The sequence below is a fragment of the Heteronotia binoei genome, chromosome 15 (genome assembly GCF_032191835.1).
Source record: "Heteronotia binoei isolate CCM8104 ecotype False Entrance Well chromosome 15, APGP_CSIRO_Hbin_v1, whole genome shotgun sequence".
Classification (NCBI taxonomy): Eukaryota; Metazoa; Chordata; class Lepidosauria; order Squamata; family Gekkonidae; genus Heteronotia; species Heteronotia binoei.
This window is the reverse complement of record NC_083237.1, coordinates 32,753,570-32,776,572: the sequence shown is the minus strand read 5'-3', so window position 1 is coordinate 32,776,572 and position 23,003 is coordinate 32,753,570. Positions and strand designations below refer to the sequence as shown.

At 44.7% G+C, this 23,003-nt stretch overlaps 1 protein-coding gene across 1 annotated transcript; it reads right to left on the bottom strand.

Annotated features, from left to right (window-relative positions):
* Positions 1–10,522: 10,522 nt before the first annotated feature.
* Positions 10,523–21,512, bottom strand: LOC132583357 (vomeronasal type-2 receptor 26-like). Its single transcript, XM_060255016.1, has 6 exons — positions 21,381–21,512; positions 19,442–19,626; positions 17,269–17,560; positions 13,544–13,771; positions 12,369–12,495; positions 10,523–11,418 (listed from the first exon to the last, which is right to left on the bottom strand). The coding sequence occupies exons 1-6, from the start codon at positions 21,510–21,512 to the stop codon at positions 10,523–10,525; spliced, it is 1,860 nt and encodes a 619-aa protein (XP_060110999.1).
* Between the last annotated feature and the right edge of the window lie 1,491 nt (positions 21,513–23,003).

The following is a 23,003-nucleotide window of genomic DNA, read 5'->3' as shown; positions in this document are numbered from 1 at the left end:
ATCTGAACGCCCCGCTACTCCTTAAGCAATTTTACCTACTGCACCCAGACAAACCCCGAGCGCGAGCTTAGGGGGGGCAGTATGTCAGCTTGTGTTCAAACTAATGCTAACCAGAATGCCTAAACTGTTGTATAGTTTACTAACCCTGTGACCTGTAACCGTAATTTAGCTGTGAGAGCAAGAGGAGTGGGAGGGGGAGAAGAGGAGCTTGGCGCCAAGAGCTGTAAAGGTGTTTGAAGTGCAAACTATGCGGCCAGCTCTCAGCCGCAGCAAGGCCGCCTGTGGGGGAGAGGGAACGGACGTAGTTAGCTATGCAAGATATCAGTGTGTGAACCTCGCACCTCTCAGAAGTAGAATGTGATTGTATTGTGGGAATGATTTAAACCCCCCAGCTTTGATCCTCGGCCATAAAGGCCAGTTAGTTTGTTTATACCTTATCACTTTCAAAGAACTCTCGTAGCAGTAACATGTATGTATCCAATAAATGAAACTTATTTTCAAATGAAAAGAGTCTGTCCATTGTTGGAGCGTCCATGAACCCTACGCTGACACTCTGCTCTGTTCTGCTCCTCTCAGACCTCTGTGAGATCATGTCACCCCGCAGTCGACGTTTCTCCAAGCTAAAGAGTCCCAAGCGTTTCAACCTTTCTTCATAGGGATAGTGTTCCAGCCCTTTAATCATTCTAGTTGCCCTTTTCTGGACTTTCTCCAATGCTATAATAACTTTTTGATGTGCGGCGACCAGAACTGCAAGCAGTACTCCAAATGAGACCGCAACATCGATTTATACAGGGGCATTATGATACTGGCTGATTTGTTTTCAATTCCCTTCCTAATAATTCCCAGCATGGCATTGGCCTTTCTTATTGCAAATGCACATTTTCAGTGAGTTATCTACCACGACCTCAAGATCTCTCTCTTGGTCAGTCTCTGCCAGTTCACACCCCATCAACTTGTATTTGTAGCTGGGATTCTTGGCCCCAATGTGCATTACTTTGCACTTGGCCACATTGAACCGCATCTGCCACGTTGACGCCCACTCACCCAGCCTCAACAGATCCCTTTGGAGTTCCTCACAATCCTCTCTGGTTCTCACCACCCTGAACAATTTAGTGTCATCTGCAAACTTGGCCACTTCACTGCTCACGCCCAACTCTAAATCCTTTATGAACAAGTTAAAGAGCATGGGACCCAGTACCAAGCCCTGAGGTACCCCACAAGAGGACCTGTCCTTTTACTCCATGACTCTCAAGCTTTCTAAGGAGTTTTTGATGAGGAACTTTATCAAAAGCTTTCTGGAAGTCAAGGTAAACAACACCTTCAAGAGGGGTTTAGATAAAAAATATGGAGCAGAGGTCCATCAGTGGCTATTAGCCGCAGTGTGTGTGTGTGTGTGTGTGTGTGTGTATAAATTTTTTTGCCACTTTGTGACACAGAGTGTTAGACTGGATGGGCCATTGGCCTGATCTAACATGGCTTCTCTTATGTTCTTATGTTAAATCAGAAGCTCAAACTCTTTGTCCATGCCCGGGCCCTAATTGACTTGGGTTGTACGAGGGAAATTATCACCTCAAAATTGGTGGATGCTTTGGGGTTGGTATGGAAGCCCCTGCCCCACCTGATCCAATTCGAACAAATGGACAGGTCCGTGATGAGGGGGGAGCCATGTGTGGAAGAAGCACAGGGCATACCTGTAAGGATAGAAGACCACTGGGACATAGAAGTGTTTGTGATTGCTCCCTCCTCCTCATTCGACATAGTGTTGAGAGTTGGATGGTTGGCCAAGTACCAACCGGACATACAGTGGGGGGGACCAAACCATAGACTTCACCGATAGAAACTGCAAGCATCACCACTGGCTGGGAGGCTGGGGACCGAATCCCCCCCTAGGAACGAAAAGATGTGTGTGTCAGTGGAAGAAGTTCAATCCATTCCCCGAGAGTATCGAGACTTGCACAGAGTGTTCAGTGAGGAGGAGGTGAATGAACTTCCCCCCCATCGGGACACTGATTGTGCGATCGAACTAATTCCCAGACAGTCGCTACCCAAAGCCAAACTGTACTCCATGGGGTGGGCCAAGAAAGCGGAGCTGAGGAAGTTTATAGACAAAATCCTCAAAAGAGGCTTAATTAGGCCAGCCACCACTCCGCATGCCGCCCCAGTGTTATTCTGGAAAAAGAAGTGTCAAGATAGACTGATTCTATCCAAAGACTGATGGGTTCAGCCTGTCAAGAGCTGAACCCATGTTGAACCAAATGCTGCTAGTTTATTACCCTGTAGTAACCCCTCTCCTCCTTTATGACTGGTAATTGTTGTGACCAACAACAAGAGAAAACAGAACTCCGCAAGTTTCTGGACCAAAACTTGAAGCAGGGCTTTATTTGACCGGTGATGGCTCCGCATGCCGCCCCATACCTGTTCAGGAAGAAGGATGGCTCGCTTAGGCTTTGCATTGACTTTCGCGAGATAAACACGATTTCCACCTCTAACGCCTATCCCATCCCCCTCATCAAAGACCTACTAAGCACGGTGTCTGAGGGGAAATTTTTTACCAAACTGGACTTAAGAGATGCATACTTCAGAGTGCGCATAAAAGAGGAGGATGAGTGGAAGACAGCTTTCAACACTCCGATGGGACAATTTGAATATTTGGTGATGCCGTTTGGACTACAGGGGGCTCCGGGAGTGTTCATGAACTTTATAAATGATGTGTTAAGGAAATTTTTGTTCAAGGGGGTGGTGGTGTACCTAGATGACATCATTATTTATTCGCAGGATGAGAAAACCCATGTGAAATTAGTGAGGGACATGTTGAGCACCCTGCTGAAACACAAATTGTATGCTAAACTGTCCAAATGCAAGTTCCACAAGATGAAACTGGACTACTTGGGGTTTTGGGTGTCCACAAAGGGGTTGGCGATGGACCTGGCCAAAGTGCAAGCCGTATTAAATTGGGCTCCCCCGAGGACACATAGACAGCTCCAATCATTCCTCGGGTTCGCCAATTTCTACAGAACCTCTATACCGGGGTTCGCCCAAATAATGCTCCCTTTGACAGAGTTGTTAAAGACAAAAGGGAAGGGGCCAGAGGCCAAACGGCCAGGGTCTCGCCTAAATTGGGCGCCGAAATGCCAGGCGGCGTTTGACAAACTGAAGCGACTGTTCAATAGTGAGCCGGTCCTGACCCACCCCAATGAATTATTCTTATGCAGAAGATGAGGAAGGGCGTCTAAGGTCATGTGCCTACATCTCTAAAAAGTTCTCCGCTGAACAGTGGGATTGGTCGGTGTGGGACAAAGAGGCTTTTGCAGTGACTTTCGCACTAAAAACCTGGAGGTCATGGTTGGAGGGGGCAAAGGTGCCTTTTGAGATTTGGACCGACCACAAGAACCTCGAAGCCCTCATGGAGAGGAGAAAATTGAGCGAGAAACAGATCAGATGGGCAGGGTTTTTCTCTAAATTTGACTTCGTGCTGAAACACATCCCCGGCACAAAAAATTTCTTGGCTGACGCTCTCTCCCACTTGCCTCAGCACAATAGTCAAAGGGAAGAGGTGATAAATTCTCTGGTTCCCCCCTCCCAGGTGGCCGCAGTCGTAACCACCAGGTCCCAAAAGAAATGCAGACTAGAAGGGTGGGGGACAGAAAAGATGGCAGTGGAAACTGAAAAGGAAGGGGAGGACCGGCCAGAAGAAATTCAGACGAGGGAGGATGGGCTGTGGTATAAAGGGAAAAAATTATACGTTCCAAAGAGCATGAGAGCAGAAGTGCTGCAGTTTTGCCATTCGAATAAACTGGCGGGGCATTTTGGATACATAAAGACACTCCACCTAATCAGCCGACAATTCTGGTGGCCATCCCTAAAAAAGGACGTGTCGGAATTTGTCTCCTCCTGCCCCATTTGTATAATGGCAAAACGGAGAGGGGGAAAACCTCCAGAGCTGCTCAAACCAATAGAAACGGCCACCCGGCCATGGTTGGTAGTTTCTATGGACTTCATTGTGGAGCTACTGCCATCTCGTGGCAAAACAGTAATATTGGTGGTGGTAGATACGTTCTCTAAGCAAGCCCATTTCATCCCATGTGTTCAACTCCTCACCGCAAAGAAGTTAGCCTACTTTAACCACGTGGTCAAACTACACTCATTCCCGGACAAAGTAATTAGCGACCGGGGGCCGCAATTCGTTGCCAACTTCTGGCGGGAGTTTTGCAAACTAATGGAAATGGAACAGGGGTTGAGTTCCACGTACCACCCGCAGACCGACGGTCAGATGGAACGCGTGAACGCCTTATTGGAACAATACATGAGGTGCTATATAAACCACCAACAATCCAATTGGGTCGACTTACTTCCATTTGCTGAATATGGGTATAATAACAGTGTGCACAACTCCACCAAAACCTCTCCATTCCAAACTATGAGTGGATATGAGGGCAAGCCGGTCCCCAAACTGCCGGGAGGGGATCCCACGAAACAGACTAGCTCTTTTGAACAATGGTGGGATACTCTGAGTAAGAGCTGGAAGGATTTTCAGGGGAACTTGGAAGCTGCCAAAGAGACATACAAAAACAGTATGACAAGTCCCACATACCAACCTGGGACTTCAAGTTGGGGGACTCAGTATTTGTGTCAAAAAAGAACCTACCTATTAATCAACCATCTAAAAAACTGGCATACCGGTACTTGGGTCCATTTAGGATCAAGAGAGTGATCAACAAGGTCACGGTGGAGCTAGAACTGCGTAAAATGTTTAGTAAAGTGCACCCTGTCTTTCATTGCAGTCTTCTCCGATGAGACCCCGGTCCTTCTCCTTGGTATCCTCGACCAACAGCGCCGCAACCCATCCAGATTGGAAATCAGAGTCATCATGAAGTTCAGGAAATCCTGGACTCTAAAATTAGGCATGGAAAGTTGTACTACCTAATCAAGTGGAAACATTTCCCTGCTAGTGAAAATGAATGGGTTGCAGAGAAAGATGTATTAGCTTCTGATTTAATTAACAAGTTTCACAGAAAACACCCTCAGAGACCGAGGGGTTCAGCTTAAGGGGGGAATTTTGTCAAGATAGACTGATTCTGTCCAAAGACTGATGGGTTCAGCCTGTCAAGAGCAGGCCTGTTTAAAATCATGTTGAACCAAATGCTGCTAGTTTATTACCCTGTAGTAACCCCTCTCCTCCTTTATGACTGGTAACTGTTGTGACCAAAGTAATCTATGCCTTCCCAGAAAATGGTGTGAGGGAGGAAGAGCCATCTCTGAGACACAAGGCCAAAAGGCTTGATAACCACCCTGGGAATGTATCTTTGTAGTTATATGTGAAAGCTCCCTTGTGTCCCTCCCCGTAGGAATCCTTCTGAAGTGTATCTTATAACTCCTGTATCAATGTATTGGTTTCATTCTTCTCAAGCTATCGGCTTGAGCCAAAGTAACCGTCTATCAATAAATGAAGTCTTTGTATTACCTCTGACTCATCATTGAATCCGTCTACTTGACAAGAAGAACGGGAGTCTTAGGCTTTGCACTGACTTTTGCGAGATAAATGGGATTTCAATGTCAAATGCCTACCCCAACCCCCTGATCAAAGATCTACTGAGCACAGTGTCTGAAGGGTCCATTTTCACAAAGTTAGACCTGAGGGATGCCTACTTTAGAGTACGGATCAAAGAGGGGGACGAGTGGAAGACGGCGTTTAACACTCGGATGGGGCAATTCGAATATCTGGTGATGCCCTTTGGATTACAAGGGGCACCGGGAGTGTTTATGAACTTTATCAATGAAGTTCTGAGAGAATACCTGTACAAGGGGGGGGGTGTACCTGGATGACATCATTATTTACTCAAAGGACATGGCCTCCCATGTCCAACTAGTAAGAAAGGTGCTCACCACCTTATATGAACACAAACTGTATGCTAAGTTGTCTAAATGTGAATTCCATCAAACGTAACTTGACTATTTGGGATTCCGAGTATCGGGGAAGGGACTAGCTATGGACCCCGCCAAAATTCAGACAGTGTTAGACTGGGAACCCCCGAGGACATGTAGACAGCTACAATCATTCCTCGTGTTCACAAATTTCTACAGAACCTTCATTCAGGGGTTCACCCAGGTGATGCTGCCACTAACAGGCTTACTAAAAACCAAGGGGAAGGGGCCCGAGGTGAAAAAACCCTGGGCGAAACTGGCGTGGACTCAAGATTGCCAAGTACATCCCAGGTTCAAAAAATTTCTTGGACGATGCGCTCTCTAGACTGCCTCATCATGAGAGTCAGAGAGAGGAAGTGGTAGACTCTATCATTCCTCCTAGCGCTGTGGTAGGCGCCATGACAACCAGATCAGGAAGGAAGCCTAAAGCACCAGAACCTTGAGGGGGTAATAGGCTGATCGAAGAAATAGAGCGCAAGGGCAAGGAGAGACCAGAGGGTCTGGTGAAAGGGACAGAAGGGTTTTGGTATCATGATGGGAAGCTGTATGTTCCAAAAACATTAAGGCAGGATGATTTGCAACACTGTCACTGTAATAAGCTGTCTGGGCACTTTGGATATGTAAAGACATTGCATCTGGTCAACAGACAGTTCTGGTGGCCGCATATGAAAAAAGACATCTCAGAATTTGTAATCTCCTGCCCAGTGTGTATAATGGCAAAGAAACAAGGGGGGAAAGCCCCTGGTCTCCTCCAACCTACTCCGACAGCGGAGTGCCCTTGGTCGGTGGTCTCTATGGACTTCATAGTGGAACTACCAGCCTCACAGGGCAGGACTGTAATACTAGTGGTGGTGGACACGTTTTCAAAGCAAGCCTATTTCATTCCTTGCAAGAAATTACCTACTACGAAGAAGCTTGCTTACTTGTTTTTTCAGCATGTGGTTAAAGTCCACTCATTCCCTGATAAGGTCATTAGCATTGCCAACTTCTGGTGGGAGTTTTGAAAGCTAACCAGAATGGAACAGGGTTTCAGTTCTGCCTACCACCCGCAGACGGACGGACAGACGGAGCGTGTGAACGCCCTTCTTGAGCAGTATTTGCGATGTTATGTGAACTATCAACAATTTAATTGGGTGGAACTACTACTGTTCGCAGAGTATGCTCAACAGCCTCCATAGCTCAACCAAAACAATCCCCTTCAAAATTGTAAACGGTTATGAAGGGAAACCGTTCCCCCTACTGCCTGGCGACAATGAGGACAAATCTCCCACTTCCTGTCAGCAATGGTGGAAAACTCTGGGGAAGGGGTGGGCTGTAATCCAAGACAATTTGGAAATGGCAAAAAGGGACTATAAGGCTCACTGTGACAAAAAACATTCTCCAGAGTGGGAATTCAAAGTGGGAGAAACTGTGTTCCTATCTACTAAGAACTTACCCTTGCCACAAACCTCTAGAAAACTGGCTTACAAATACCTGGGGCTTTTCAAAATAAAGAGAGTCATAAATAAAGTGACAGTGGAACTGGAACTGCCTAAAATGTTTAGTAAAATTCATCCTGTTTTCCATTGCAGCCTTCTTCGATGAGATCCGGGGGCTACGAGCTGGCACCCCCGCCCTCCAGAGCCCAAACCTATTCAGATGAAGGGTCAGAGTCACCATGAGGTGCGGGAAATATTAGATGCCAAATTAAAAAGGGGAGTACTATACTACTTGGTCCGATGGAAGTACTTTTCCCCTAATTGTGATGAATGGGTCAAGTCAACAGACCTCAGGGCTCCTTTACTTCTCAAAAGATTTTACCTACTGCACCCAGATAAACCCCGAGCAAGAGCTTGGGGGGGGGGGCAGTATGTCAAGCATTGTTCATTGTCTGCTGATTGTTTATTTCCTTTTAATATAGTTATCAGAATATAGAAATGTTATTAACTCTGAATTAAGCTATGCACATCAAAGTAGTAGAACTCCCCCTCCCTTCCCTCGCTTTTACTAACAAATGCAGGAATGTGCTCTTTGAAGTCAGAACCTCCAGGGACAGATTCCCAGACCAGCAAGGCCGCCCCGGATGCCCTAACCACCAGAGAGATAAGGAAGTCCCTGTGTGAAGTTTCACACATGAATGCAGGACTGTTTTGAGAATGTAGAGTTGTTTATAGAACCTTTGATGTGCTGTCTTTAAGTATGCATTTCACTGCTATTATGTATCAGTTCCAATACCTAGCTCTGCTGAGCCACATGGATTATCAATAAAACCAAACTTTGTTTCATAATTTCAAGGACTGGTTAATTTTGAAATCACTTGCTTGACACTACCTCCCTGAATGGTTCTTTGCTTCCTGTTTCCTTGCTCTTGCCTCCCTATCCCCCCTCAAACACACACCCTCCCTCAATGGTTGCTTCCTGCACATACAAAGGACACATACAAATACAAGCCCCCCCCCCATTCTCTGTCTCTCACACAGAAAAGTAATGCAGAGGAAGGGAGGGGGAGGAAGGGGAGGGAGAGAGAAAACAAAGTTGGAGTCCCATGGCATCTTAAAGATCAACAATGTTTTATTCCAGGTATAAGCTTTTGTGTACAAGCATACTTTTTAGGAGGGAGGAAAGATGGATGGATTCTTCTGATAAGCACAATTTACATTGAGGAAATTTTTGGTTTATTTTGAAAAGCTTTTTCTAATATTGGATTTTTCTGTTCCAACCTGAATTTTATCTTCTTCAAAAAGATCCTGATTTGGAATTAGAACTCTTGGATTAATCCTTGTATTTTGGAAAGTAGAAGAAGAAGAAGAAGATAGAAGAAGATATTGGATTTATATCCCGCCCTCCACTCCGAAGAGTCTCAGAGCGGCTCACAATCTCCTTTACCTTCCTCTCCCACAACAGACACCCTGTGAGGTGGGTGGGGCTGGAGAGGGCTCTCACAGCAGCTGCCCTTTCAAGGACAACTTCTGCCAGAGCTATGGCTGACCCAAGGCCATTCCAGCAGGTGCAAGTGGAGGAGTGGGGAATCAAACCCGGTTCTCCCAGATAAGAGTCCGCACACTTAACCACTACACCAAACTGGCTCTCTGTGATTTTAGATGCCAAATGATAACAGTATATACACTGGGAATGAGATAAGAAAACCAGGTCTTGATTCAGTCCAGGAGGATGCATTGTCGAGTTTCATTAGCAGCTGCAGTTCAATAGTCTTTCTTTCTAATCTCCTTTTGAAATTTCATTGTAAGAGCACTGCTACTCTTAGATCAGCAACTGAATGTTGTGATTTCTATGATAGACTTAGGTCCCTTTATTCTTTTCATCAGTCTAGACTGAATCCTCATGGATGGAATTGAGACCCAGGTTTCCTGCCTCATTACCAATGCTGGTATATCCATGCCTACTACACCCCTGCATATCACACCTAATTAAACTTGCTATTGTCATTCACCTGCTATTGCCATTCAGCATCTGAAATTTATTTATTTATTTACAAATATTTCTATCCCCTCCTCTGAAAACAACTTGGAGTGGCTTCCAACAATATTAAAATCAGTACAATAAATACAATAAAATAATTACATATCAATAAAATCATATCATACTATAAAACAGGCATCGTATACAGTAGCCTACAGTCAAAAATAATGATAACGGCCATATGATCTTATGTTAAACAAAAGTATTCTTATTGCAAAGATCTCACAGGAATCCCACAGGGATCACTCTTGCCAGAGGCATGGAGATATTAGCTGAAGGCCATCTGGAAAAGCTTGGACTTACAGGCCCTGCAGAGTTGAAATAAGTCCTGCAGGGCCCTAGTCTACTCTGACAGTTCATTCCATAGCATAGGAGCCAGAGCTGAAAAGTCAAACCCAGCCTGACTTCTTTCGGGCTGGGGATAGATAAACGGTGTTGTGAACTTGACTGTAGTACTCTCTGGGGAATGTACAGGGAAAGGCAGTCCTGTACATATGCTGGCCCCTGGCCATGTAGGGCTTTGAAAGTAAGAACTAGTACCTTGAAGGAACCCAGTATGCTATAGGTAGCCAGTGCAGTTGTTGCAATGTTGGTGTTATGTGTTCTCTCATGGGAACTTCGAGGAGATTCCTTGCAGCAGCATTTTGCACTAGCTGTAGCTAAATCAGCTTTAAAAGTTTATATCTCTAGTACCTCATCTCACATTTTATGGCACACATGGCCTGGCTCAACAAACTAACATTTATGTCAGATCTGGCCCTCATAACAAATGAGTTTAACGCCTCTGCTCTAGAACATCAGCCTTGCTCAACAGCACCACCTCTGTCTTATCTGTAATTAGCTTCAGCACAACTTTTCAGTGTGAATCCTCATATAAATAATTGATTTACTCTTCTCATAGAGGTTCTTTACACATAAAGCCAAACCCCTGACCAGGCAAGGAACAAAGAGAGCACCTCCTTTACTGCAGCCCTTACAGACCTTACTGCCCTAATGTAATTTCAGCAACAGTGGAGAAGAAATGGATGGATTAAATGATAACAGCATTAAATTAAGGGAGTCCATTATCTATAAAATCCGTGTAGAAATCCATGTAGAAATTTAAGAACCCTAGGAATGACTTTTCAAATTTAAAGCTTTTCTATTGTCTTATTATCAGATTTCTTTTGTTAACTTCAGGCCTCAGAATAATAATATAACATTTAGGGAAGAAGATGCAACCCAGCAGTCCTGCGCTAGAAGCAAGGATAGAAAAAATTTCTACAAGGACCATGTATTTCCCCCTTGTACTCAGATAGGTTGGAACAAAGGATAACCAAACACTGCAGAACACCAACATGCTGAAAGTGATGAATTTGGCTTCGTTGAAACTGCCAGGTAAATTCCTGGCTAGAAAAGCCACAGTTAAACTGATGAGGGCCAGGAAGCCCATGTAACCCAAGACACAGTAAAACATAGTCACGGACCCCTCGTTAAATTCCAGAACAATTTCTTTCATCTGGGAGACCATATCAACATCAGGAAATGGAGGAGAGGTTGCCAGCCACACACTACATATACATACTTGAATAAGGGAACACAACAGAACAATGTTATTGGTCACTCTTTTCCTGACCCATTTCCTTATCCTGCTTCTTGGTTTGGTAGCCATGAATGCAAGAACCACAGTGATGGTCTTTGCCAACACGCAAGACATGGCCAGTGAGAAAACATTGCCAAAAATCATTTGTCTGAGAAGACACATCGTTTTCTCAGGTTGGCCAATGAAGATCAAAGTACAAAGAAAGCAGAGCAAGAGGGAGATGAGGAGCACGTAGCTCAGGTTCCGGTTATTTGCAATGATGATGGGAGTGCAGTGGTGCTTGACAAAGATCCCTAGCACCCAAACTGTGATCAAAGTGAAGAAAAGAGAAAAAACCACTGAGCTGATCCCCAAAGGTTCTGTATAAGACAAAAAGGTGACTGTCTTGGAAGTACACTGATTTTGCTTTGTGTTTGGATACTGATATTGGTGGCATGAAGAACAGGAATCCATGTCTGAGGAAAGAAGAAGTATATTTTTACAGCTGATTCAGGTGCCCCTTTTTGATATGGATCTGCAAAATATCTTTAGACACAGGATGAATACATATCCTATAATTGTGCCATAATAACCTTGACAACAAAGGCTCAGCCATATTGTATGGATCCACAGGAAGATTCAATGGAAAGCAGTGTGTGGCGGGGGGGGGGGGGAGGAATGTGAAGTAATTCATTTCTTTTCCCTTAGAGGTTTGTCTCAAGCAAAGGCTTCACCAGGAAGTTTTAAAAGTGAACATGGTGTCAATCAAACTTGGGAGCCCCCCCAAAACCAAAAGTCAGGTTAGGCTTTGCTTGGTCTTGGGTAACTACTAGAAGACAGTTCGTCTCAAACTTTGGGGTGATAAAAGACCCCCTCTCCTCACTCACCAAGAAATCCCTGCCAGTCAAGGAAGCTTGGACTCCAGGCTGATGTTGAGCAGTTAAAGTGGGCTTTGTTTTCCCTGCCCATCCTTAAAGCTCCTGACTTTGGAAAGTGGTACTTTGTTGCAATCTATGCCTCAGACTACAAAACTAGGGCTATTCTGATGCAAGAGTGGGAGGGATACAAACATCCTACAGTGTATCTGAGCAGCAAACTCATCCCTCAGGAGAGAAACTTGTCTTCAGAGTCACTAATGTCAAGTCAAAGACCATGGAGAGTAGACCAAAAGAGCTAAGGACAGGAAACCCAATCAAATAGGAGGACACGTCATAATAATGCATGAACTCAGGGTTAGAGACATGGTGTAGTCATCTTAATCTCTAAGAAAACTTTTTTTACAGTTCTGCTGTTCTTGACATGCATGCAAAAGGAAGGGTGGAAAGTTAAGACTTTGCAAGGAACCATGACCTAGTAGGGGGCACTCTGTGACACGGCATAGTGGTCCACCCCATAGATTGTTGTTCTAATCCATTACATATTCTACCTCTCTGGTTAGAAATTTTCCCTTCTGGGCATGGAACACAATCATAGCAGCAAAATGGCTCCCCTTCCTTCTTCTCCTTTTGATAACCTGAATAACAGTGGTCATTGCAGAGAGAAAGTGGTGTCCCCTAGCAACAGAAAACATAGTTTAAGAATGTTTCCTTTAACTGAAACTAAATGTATTGCATAAAGCATGATAACTGAAGCAATGTACAAAATTAGTGTAGGAGCTTTTCTGTCTTGAGCAATATGGTCTTCATCCCCAGGACAAATCTAAGAACCCACCATGTTCTGGGGCACTTAGCATTGATATCAAGTGACCAAAATCTGTAATGGACTCTAGAATGGGAGGCAAATCAGAGGGCACTGAGCTAGTGAGAGATGAGTATATAAACATACAGTAAACATAAACACAAATTAACAAGCAAAACAAAACTATCAAGTACTTCAAACTTGTTTAATCTTGGATGGAGAGATCTGTTGAGTATTCCTAACTTTTGTTTTACAATATTTTAATATATGAATGGAGGATATCTGCTGATTGTGGTTTTGGAGGAAAACAAACAAACCAGAAGGAGTTCCACTGAAATGATTTCAGAGGGTAGAATCATAGAGTTCAAAGGGAACTCCTGGGTCATCTAGTCCAACCTCCTGCACAATGCAGGAAATTCACAAATACCTCCCCCTAAATTCACAGGATCTGCATTGCTGTCAGATGGCCATCCAGCCTCTGTTTAAAAATGTCCAAGGAAAGAGAGCCCACTACCTCCTGAGGAAGCCTGTTATGCTGAGGAACTGCTTTTACTGTGGTAGCTGTGTTGGTCTGTAGGAGAAGAGCTAGATTCCAGTTTAATACCACCTTAAAGTTGAACAAGATTTGGGTAAAGTCAAACAAGTTCGGGTATGAGCTGTCACTCAGATAAAGGCAGCTTTGAAAGCTTATACCCAAAAAATTTTTGGTCATCTCTAAAGGTCTTCATGACTAATATACTGAAATGGAAAATTGTTTGCTTAGCAAGACTTCAAATCCAATTCATTATTCTACTGAAAGTACAGCTGATTTAGTTACTTCTCAGTAGTATCTAGCAGGTGGAGCCAGAGTTCAGAAACACTCTATAAAAACACTGAATTAAGAACAAGAATTATTTTTATCAAATGGCTGTAGTGATGGTCTACCTGATTAAAATGAGTGGGCCATATAATGGCATCTTCATTAATGTAAAATTCTTTGCCTGGAAGAGCCCAAGGATCCATCTTCCCAACTTTCATTCTCACAAAGGAGGTATTTGGGAATGTCACAATGTTGGTAATATCGAACTCCACTGAAAATTCCCCATTCTTATTTACAAGCACTGTTTCACCAGCACTGTTGTTAAATCTCATGTTTCTCAGAAAGGGATGGATCTATGTGGACAGAGGGAAAAAAATAAAGCAAGAACTTCAGGGCAGCTGTAAATTGTATTTGAATTCTTTTTTAAAGTGTTTGTGAATGGACATTACCCAAAATCTTTACCCCATATATATTGTCATAGGATCCCAACATTATTGCAGACCTTTTTTGTTTGCAAGACTGAACATTATACCTGCAATGAGTTTGCAAGGAAATTTTTGAAAAGACCTTATACTAATAGAATCCGCCTTTGCGGCCTTGACAGGATTGATATATCCTTGAATGCTCTGTTGGAATGGAGATTTTTTGAGGTTATGACAGATTACTATGATTTTTTTCACACAGCCTAAGTGTTCCAGTATGGCAGCTGGTCAGTCACTGAACAGCAACGGGTTTCTGCTGTCATTTCAGACAGACCTGACTCAGTAAATACTGAGAATACTATTACCTTTTCACACAGTCCTGCAGCTGTCCCGGCAGTGAGGAGTGCCTGCATCATTATTAACAAAGAGTAGCTTCCTCCAGTTTTCAACCCCGCCTTCCAGGTTGAAATCGCTATGGGACGCTGTATGAAATGTCCCATAGTGATTTCGGGAGCACTGTTTTTGTGCCATTTTTGCCAGCAGGTGCACAATCTCTGGCTTTTTTTTTTTGGAATGTCAGGTTAAGATTGCTATAGCACTATAGTGATGTCTCAAAACAGCACCACCATTGGGATGCCTGGGCTCCATTGAGATGCCTGAGATTGCGGCCGCTGACACTTGATAACAAGCGCCCCATTGGAGTTCAAGCAGGAGATCAGGGCACCAGGCATTGGTCTGTCACCTATTGCTATCATTTGCATGCCCACACTGGAGTCAGGGGAATGTGATTAGTTTGTAGGTGACTCTGAGGCACATTTTGGGGGGGGGGGGCGGCTGTTGCCACCTGGAGAAGAGTTGCCCATAGGGCAGCAGGTTTTGGCGGGAGAACAGACCAACAGTGATTAGTGAGACAGAAGTTACTAACCCAGCCTGATGTGCACCCATACATGCCCACAGGCTATTGGCTGGAAAGTGACTTGTGCCAAGCTGCAGCAGGTATAAATGTCAGGGGGGGAAACCACAGATTTCTGTGGGTTGTAGTTGGTGAGTGGTTTGTGTGAAAGGCTACTGTTCTATTAGTTCTATTGTTCTATTGTTACCAAGTGTCAGCAGCAGTGATCTCAAGCATCTCAATGGAGCCCAAGCATCCCAATGGTGTTGCTGTTTTGAAACATCACTATAGCATTATAGCGATCTTAGCCCGATGTTAAAAAAAAGAGTCGGAGATCACGCGCCAGCAGGCATAAAAGGGCGCAAAAACGGCTGGTTCTCACGGAAGCGAGATAAAAGCAGAATAGTGTGAAATGGCTTGCTTCAGTCACAGAACCCTACTGGGGGGGGGGGGGCGGGAAATGTGTCTGAAAACTCCCATCCCTGTCCCAGATTACTCCAGGGCGGCACAATACCAATTCCCTTCCATTTTTCACTGGTAAGTGTGAAAAGGGCCTATATTAAGCCTATAATCAAACAATCATCCCCCTCACCCCCTGATATGCTGGAAACTCTGGCTTAGTGATAAGGATTCTAATAATACTCTAGCAATTGTGAAGTTTGTCCCAGTCCTTTAAGCCCTTGTAGTTTTTTTTTAAAAAGGAAATAAGCGTCTTCTGCTGCTCAAAATTGGTGAATCAGCGGGCTTTTGAGGGTACAAAAGGAAAGGATGGACATGTTGGATGACAGAAGGGAAATTGTGAATCACACACCGATGCATGTTTAGCTTCCATATGAAAGAGAGGTGGCTATTTGGCATAAGAGAAGTTCCACTTTTTGGCAAAGTACCCATGGTAAGCTACACATTCAAATTCTACAACAAAAGTTGATCTCAAAGTGTTAGAACAAATGATAAAAAATGTATTCTAGTTACATCAAGAAATTCATTCTAGCTACATCGAGATTATCAAAGATTTCAGGTTTTCATGGCTGGTAACATCATTAGGGTTTGTAGAATCTTTCGGGCTCAAGTGCCGTGTTCTAATGAAGGAAGTTTTCCTTCCAGACGTTTCGTTCTCAGCTGCAGAGAACATCCTCAGTGGTGTTGCAGCCGGAGCAGGCACTCTGACCGTCTTCTCACTCAATGCACAGCAGCCAAGAAGGTCAGAGCGCCTGCTCCGGCTGCAACGCCACTGAGGATGTTCTCCGCAGCTGAGAACGAAATGTCTGGAAGGAAAACTTTCTCCAGTAGAACACGGCACTTGAGCCCGAAAGATTCTACAAACCCTACATCAAGATTGTTCTGTGCTCCTCACAATTAGTCTTAGGCAGGGGTCATTTTGTAGAAAAATACGTGGCGGAGCTCATCCAGGGATTGTTATGCAGCTGCACATACTATTCAATGGACAAGTAGGTGGAACTCTCAAAAAGAGGAGGTGGAACTCTCAGAAAAGTTCAGGAGCTGCACTCCTGTGAGCTCCCACTGAATCTGAGGCCTGATCTTAGGTACCTGCCAAGCCTGTATATTGTGATGTTCCAGTCTCCCTCTGTGTAACTTAACTTTAGATGACTGTATGGCATGTAAAGTATTTCCAATAGCATGGACAGCATTGTAGATGCTGTAACTATGACCAGTCATGCTCATTTCAAAGAAAGGTCCAGGAAGGCTCTCAAGCCGCTCTTCTCCAGTACAGATTCCTTCCACATCCTCATCATTTAAAAATGAACAACCAAAGGCTTGCTCCCAGAATGTTTGGATGAAGCCATCTCCCTTGACATCAAGAGGCTTTAAGTTCTGAAGAAATTTTCGAAATTCAGGTAACTCCTGGGAGTGAAATGTGAAGGTCAGAGCTCCATGAAAGTTTTGTAGAGACCAACCTTTATGTGTCTCCACTGCTGATAAATCCATTTGAGCTGTCATAATCCACACTTTACTGTATGATGCCTTCTCAGAAGATTCACCTTGGTACAATAGGCCTCTCAAACACATAATGGCCTGGGTTCCTCCATGGGCAACAATAGCAATGGCTTTGCTTTTTATAATAGCTATATATGTTTCCTCCCAGCTGATTTGTGAACTAAAGTATTCTGTTAAAGATCCAAAATCTGAAATTATTTCTATGAAGGCAGAACATATACCTCTCTGCAAAAGTATTGGTAACAGATTCTTCAGAAAAACTTCTCCGTTGTCATCTTTCCTGGCTACTAAACCTATCCATGTCCATCTGAAATGTAGCAGTAAGTGGACAATCCCATTGTATTGACGGACTTCATCTGGAACCATCTGATATGAAACAAGAGAACTGCTCTGATGACTCGTCATGGGGGCAAAATCACCATAGCTAAACTAAAAGACAGAAAGAACAGAAAAGTGAACTGAAATTAAGCAGATATATATGTTGCCGTTACATGAATACTGAAGACTATGCCTGAACTATTTCTGTAAGTACATAACCCTTAAGGTACTAGAATCTCTATTTTCTATGTTCACATGTTACCTGTGGAAGTTTGTAGATGTCCAGCAGGGCTGTCAAATGGAAGGATGCTTCAGCACCTAATCCCCCAATGACTGCTATCAGATGGCTATAACTTCCACATTCATAGTTGGGGACAAAATGATGAAATGTGGAGAGAAGCTGTATTGCATTGTAATAGGTCCTTTTTGCAGTGAAATAGCTCTCTAAGATATGCAAGCCTAAGGAAACATTAGGTAAGATCTTTGGATTTTCATTGATTTCATTAACAGCAAATGCCAAGGCCAGGATATGCTGGTAATTCTTTGTCACTATGCTGAAATTAAAAGGGGAAAAAAATCAAATGATGTTTCACAAGGTTAGGAAATATTTTATGATGTTCTTTCCCCTGTTTTATCATTCTGAAAGATCTGCTTCATCAGATCTAAAAATCACAAAAGTTTGAAGATAACAGAAATATTATCATAAGGGATAGCATCTTTGGTTTGTATTGCTGTGACAGAAGAATGCTGAATACTTTGATTAAGACTCAGAGAGACTTTAATCTAAGAAAACACATTCCTTCTCTGAGTCTAAGACCAAAAATAGCTCAGATTGCTTGCTGAAACAATTATGTCAGATGCATATGAATATTTGCCCAATTCCAGGAAGAGACCAGATAAATGGCTGTTTGGGTAGTCTGAGTTGGACCATGAGATGTACACCTTAATTTGACTGGAGAGAAAATTGCCAAATTGTGAAACACTCTCAGATGGGAAAGGAAGGGTTAGTAGGTTTGGACACTCTGTCAGAAGTATGCAAGCCAGGACTAAGGTTCACAGGGTTAAATGGAGTAAAGTCTGTCTTCTTTACTAGCTTCTGTATCCAGTGTTCCAGTGGACTTCCATTCCAGAGAAGAGAATGCCAAGACAACACCAGTTACTATATCATTTAGCCTAATGTAATGGGGGGGGGGGTTCTTAATTTGCTAACAAATTGTAATATTTTGTTATAGTTTTCTGATGCATTTATACTGGAGCAAAATGTGATTGTGTTTTATTTAGAGTATTATAGCATTGTTGTACACAGTAATCTCATCTTGCAGTCATCTAGGTTTACATTACTAATTTTCCAATATAAAGGCAATTTCCCCTACAAAATTAAAAAGAGAATAGCCATCCAGCTTTTAAACTGTCTCCTAAAAATGTAAATGATACCAGTAGTTCTAACTAGAACTGAGATTCTTTTAAATGGAAAATTGTGTATATATTAAAAAAAAACTTGCTAATTTTAAAAGTCCAAAATGTATTTAAGCCACACAGATATAATTAAATGGGAGCAATCCATCGATTAAGTTTTAGTAAATATTTTACTTCTAATGTAGTAAAATATTTTATCCAGGTTTCCTGACCATTCAATCTACAAGGACCAGAAACTCCAGACTGGGCTATAGAAAATTATCTCAGTGGAAGAGAGTGTTCAACAGATATACACAGAGACCACCTATTTGTGACTCAAGCTGTGAGTACAAAATGAGGTTGAGTAATAGTACCCATTACTAAAAAGAGGAATAGTATCTATTACTAGAAGGAGGAATAGATATTGTATTATCTATTACAATAAGGAGGCAGAGACAAGTGGGACAATTCAAAGCGTTCTCTTTCACAAACATCACAAGATTTCCCCTCTGCATCCCAGGCAAAGAAAATGAGGAAATAAGAAAAAAAGGGAAACATTATTACTGATACAATGCAGTACAAGATGATGTGGTGATTGAGAAGTATCAAAATTATTAATCATAACAGAAACAACAGTGATTTTTAAAAAATGAGGTGAGAAAGTGACCAGTATGAGATGAAGAGGAGTGTGTTTTGGAATGTGAGTGGTTTTGGAAAAAAACGAAAAGCAAATGGCATAGAGAGGTAATTAATTCAGCTACAGGGTAGGATCCAGGCACCATTCAATGTCACACCATTCTCCTCCTCGCTACAGTCTATATCTTTTGCCAAGACAGGACCCTATTACAGACTTTTTGTATGGTCAAACAGGACCATATCTTCCAATTTCTACCAGCAGAAAAGGCAGTTGGATCCAACACATAAGAATGGAAAAGACTTTTGAGGTGCATTTTCAACTACCATTTTGAAGAAAATGAAAGCTTTGCAGAAACTGGTGGTCCTATACCAAAGGGATGAAGAACAATAAAAGAAATCCTTACATGGGAGATCCAGAATCTGGAGTAGGATATTCCTGGAAGGAATATTCATTATTCAAAAGTAGTATCACTTGAGACATACTTGCACCAATCATGAAGTCCCCTCTCCTGTAATACTTCTGAGAAGTATGAAGAGGTTCCCTGATGGGGCACTTACTGGCCTGTGCTTGAAACTCAACCCAAGGTATCTGCAACAACAAAAATAAAGCCAGCAATACCGCCATTGTGATCCTATTTCTCCTATGAATACTGTTCCCAAAATTGGCATGAAAAGCCATGCCATTATAATTGTTTCAGCCGCAGGAATTAGTCTGGAATGGCTGTTGAGCACACTGACACAATGATCCAAAGAAGACCTTGTCCTTTACCCTCCAAAACCATGAAGAAGGGAAAGAAATAGAAAGGTATATGTCAGAGCCTTTTCTTCTTCAGTTCATCCCTGTATTTTAAAGGGAGGGGCATACGCAAGGGAGTCCATGATTATGGCTCATGTAAGTCATTTTGAAACTATCAGCTTCTGGTGATCCACAGGGAACCCTGGAGTGAAAGGTAATTTCAGGGTATATCAGTGCGAAGGACATTGCATATAATTAACCATCCCTAAGATATTGCGACCTTCCAGGAACCATATCTAGCAAACTTACTGAAGAAAATAATTTGCTGCAGCCTCATGTTTATCTAACATCATGTATGAAAAGTATAGATGGGCCTTTTCCAGGGCATGTTTTGATGCCCTCCCTTCTAATGTATTGCAGGAAAGGTTTCTTCGCTGGCCTATCCACCAAAGTTTCTATATATGCTCAGAAAAAAAAGTTGAAACCAGGCGTCATTTTGTAGAAAAATAGGTGGCAGAGCTCATTAGCATATGCTGCCCCCCACCACCAAAATCAACCCAATGCAAGAAAGGAGAGTCCCAGGCAAGTAAGGCCTGTTTGGGCTAACCTTGGCTGCACCACCCAGTCAATAGGCCAGCAAGTCACCTGCCACGCAAAATCACATAACATGCGGAGAAGTCGGCCCCCTCCCAGCTGAATGGCAGCGCCGCTTTCATGCTGGGGGCTGGGTTTGTCCTTCTGGAAGGAGGGAAGGCTGGTGTCGGCTCCCCGACAGCGCGGGAAGCTGAGGGGGGCATGGCATCGGGGCTATAAAGCCCGGGCCCTGCCCCAAGCAATGCAGTTCTTTCTGGCTCTCGGCTCAGGAGAGCTGCGTTGCTTGTGAGCCGAGCGAAGCCGGAGAGAGGGAGCGAGTGCAGGCCGTAGCGTGGCGCGAGCGGGGCCAAAGCTATTTAGAGCAGTGTGGAGCGAGCAGCAGCGCAGCGCGAGGGCTCGTCGGAGCGTATAGCTCCGTGTTCAGGCCAGCAGGAAGTTTTCTCCAGGGGGGTAGCTGGATGAGGGCAGGGAGGCTTTGGGTGAGGGAGTTGGGCCTTGCCCCCCTCCCTTGTATTATTAGGGGTGGTGAGAGGCAACCTGGGGGTATTGGGTTTTCTCCCCCTCCTTTTTGTTCTCTGTCCCACCTTCCCACCCCCCTCGCCTGCCCATCCCCTCCCCTCCCCCTTTGTTGGGGGCTATCCAAAGAATACAATTGGGGCAAGGTGCACCCCCCCATCTCCACACCTGCAGGTGCACTCCTATCTGGGGGACCAGGTGCCAGGGAATCATCTGGTGGGGGTGTGTGTTTCAAGGACGGGCTAAGTAGTGGTGATATGGCACCCAAGAAGGGTCAGGGCCCGTCCAAGGTGAAGCAGCCCGCAAAGAAGTGAACCCAGCAGCCTACTTCCCCCTGTGACTTGGGCGAGGAGGCCCAACTTAGGCAGGCCATTATTGGGCATCTGGATGCACTGGAGCAGCAGAGGGGCGCAGCCGGGGCCCCTACATGGGAGGGGCATCGCCGGGCATCCAGGCGGTCTTCCAAATTGACTTTTGAAAAAAAGGTCCTGGCTCACCTTTCTGCTTTGCAGGGCACAACGGTTGGTGTGGACGTGCAGCAGGAGCCTGACCGAGAGGACAAGGCTGATATGGAGGTGGTAGGCAGCAGGGAGCATGGCACCCATGGAACGGAAGGGGAAGTAGCACATCGAGCTCTGGTTGTGGCAGTGGCGGTTTGCCCTTCGGGGATAATGGGTAAGTCCCCAGCACAAACCCAGTTGCCAAGCTGGCCATGGGGCCCGGTCCTGCCTAGCACCCCACAGGGCTTGGCAGGTCCGGTAGTGGCATCATCAGGACAGTCGGGGCCTTTTGGGTAACAGGCGCAGGCCGGACCCTCCTGGGCTTGGGGCCCGCCTTGTCCAGTGCCTCAATACCAGGGTTTTGTTGGGCCTGTTTTACAACCCTCTGGGCAAGGGATGGCTACAACTTCGTCACAAGGCTTTGCCGTTTCTGTGGTGACGCCGGGGGTACTGCTGTGGGGGGGACAGCACCAGTTGTCTCAGCAAGGTGGGTTGCCGGGTTATCAGTGGGGTACCTGGCATTATCCGCCCAATCCGTATGGGTCCATCCCCTTCCATGTCCTGCCATACAGCGACACTGCTCTGCCATTGGGGGATCATTTGACAGTTGCAACTTGGGATAAGATCTTGAGGGGCAAATAGGTGGATGTGTTCAGTCTTCTCTTTAGAGAGCTCGAAAAGAAAGACAAGGAGGAACTCGATGATAAAGAGAAAGAGAAGCTGAAACGTCGTAAGGTGGACAGGACCTGGTCCAACTGGTTGCCGGGTTTCCTGATTTACACGGAGGTCATAGCAAGAGCGCAGCCTTTATGGGCTGTGGCATTGTTTCAGTATTGTGACATAGTGCACCATGTGTATACGGATTTCATTGGTGCAGTGTGGTTACAATACGATGAAGCCTTTAGGATGAGGGCTACAGTCAATCTGGGGCTCCCTTGGGATCAAATCAACCAGCAGCTTTGGCTCCAGTTGATGTCCTCGGCGAAGCCTAATACAGGGGACAGGGCTGATAGCGGGCACCTGGTACATAGACAACAAAACAGCGCAGGGGCCCGCAGTGTGGCGGGCCAGTCGGTTCAACCCCGACTTCTCTGCTGGGAATTTACATCCAAGGGCGTGTGTTCCAGGAAGGCCTGCAAATTCAAATATGAGTGCCCAATGTGCTGGGGGCCTCACGCCTTTTCAGCCTGCAGTAAATCAAAAGCGAAGGCTGGCACCAAGCGCCCCGGGGGTGGGGGGAGCAGTAGCCAACAGCTGCCTGGAAAAGGGACCCAGTCCCATTCTTCTGAGGGTACTTAGAAGGCTGTTGGCTAGTTACTCCTTGGCGGCTGATAAGAATCATCTGATGGATGGTTTTACTCATGGATTTAGGATTCCGTACCAGGGACCTAGGGTCCCTGGTTCGGCCCCTAATCTGCACTCGGTGATAGGGATGGAACACATGGTCAGGGCCAAAATAACGAAGGAATATTTGGAGGGGAGGGTCATTGGCCCATTTGAGACCCCACCAATACCCACATTATGGGTATCCCCCTTAGGAGTGGTGCCTAAGAAAGCCCCGGGGGAATACCGCCTGATACATCTTTTGTCTTACCCCAGGGGTGGATCAGTGAACGATGC

Bases quoted from the DNA above. Each gene is read 5' to 3' on its own strand.
- LOC132583357 (XM_060255016.1), bottom strand. From the start codon at position 21,512: ATGTGCTACTTCCCCTTCCGTTCCATGGGTGCCATGCTCCCTGCTGCC. The intron at 19,627-21,380 runs GTGAGCCAGGAC...TTGTTGTTGCAG, and splicing joins GTGCCCTGCAAAGCAGAAAG to ATACCTTGGGTTGAGTTTCA. The intron at 17,561-19,441 runs GTAAGGATTTCT...TTTTAATTTCAG, and splicing joins CCAGATTCTGGATCTCCCAT to CATAGTGACAAAGAATTACC.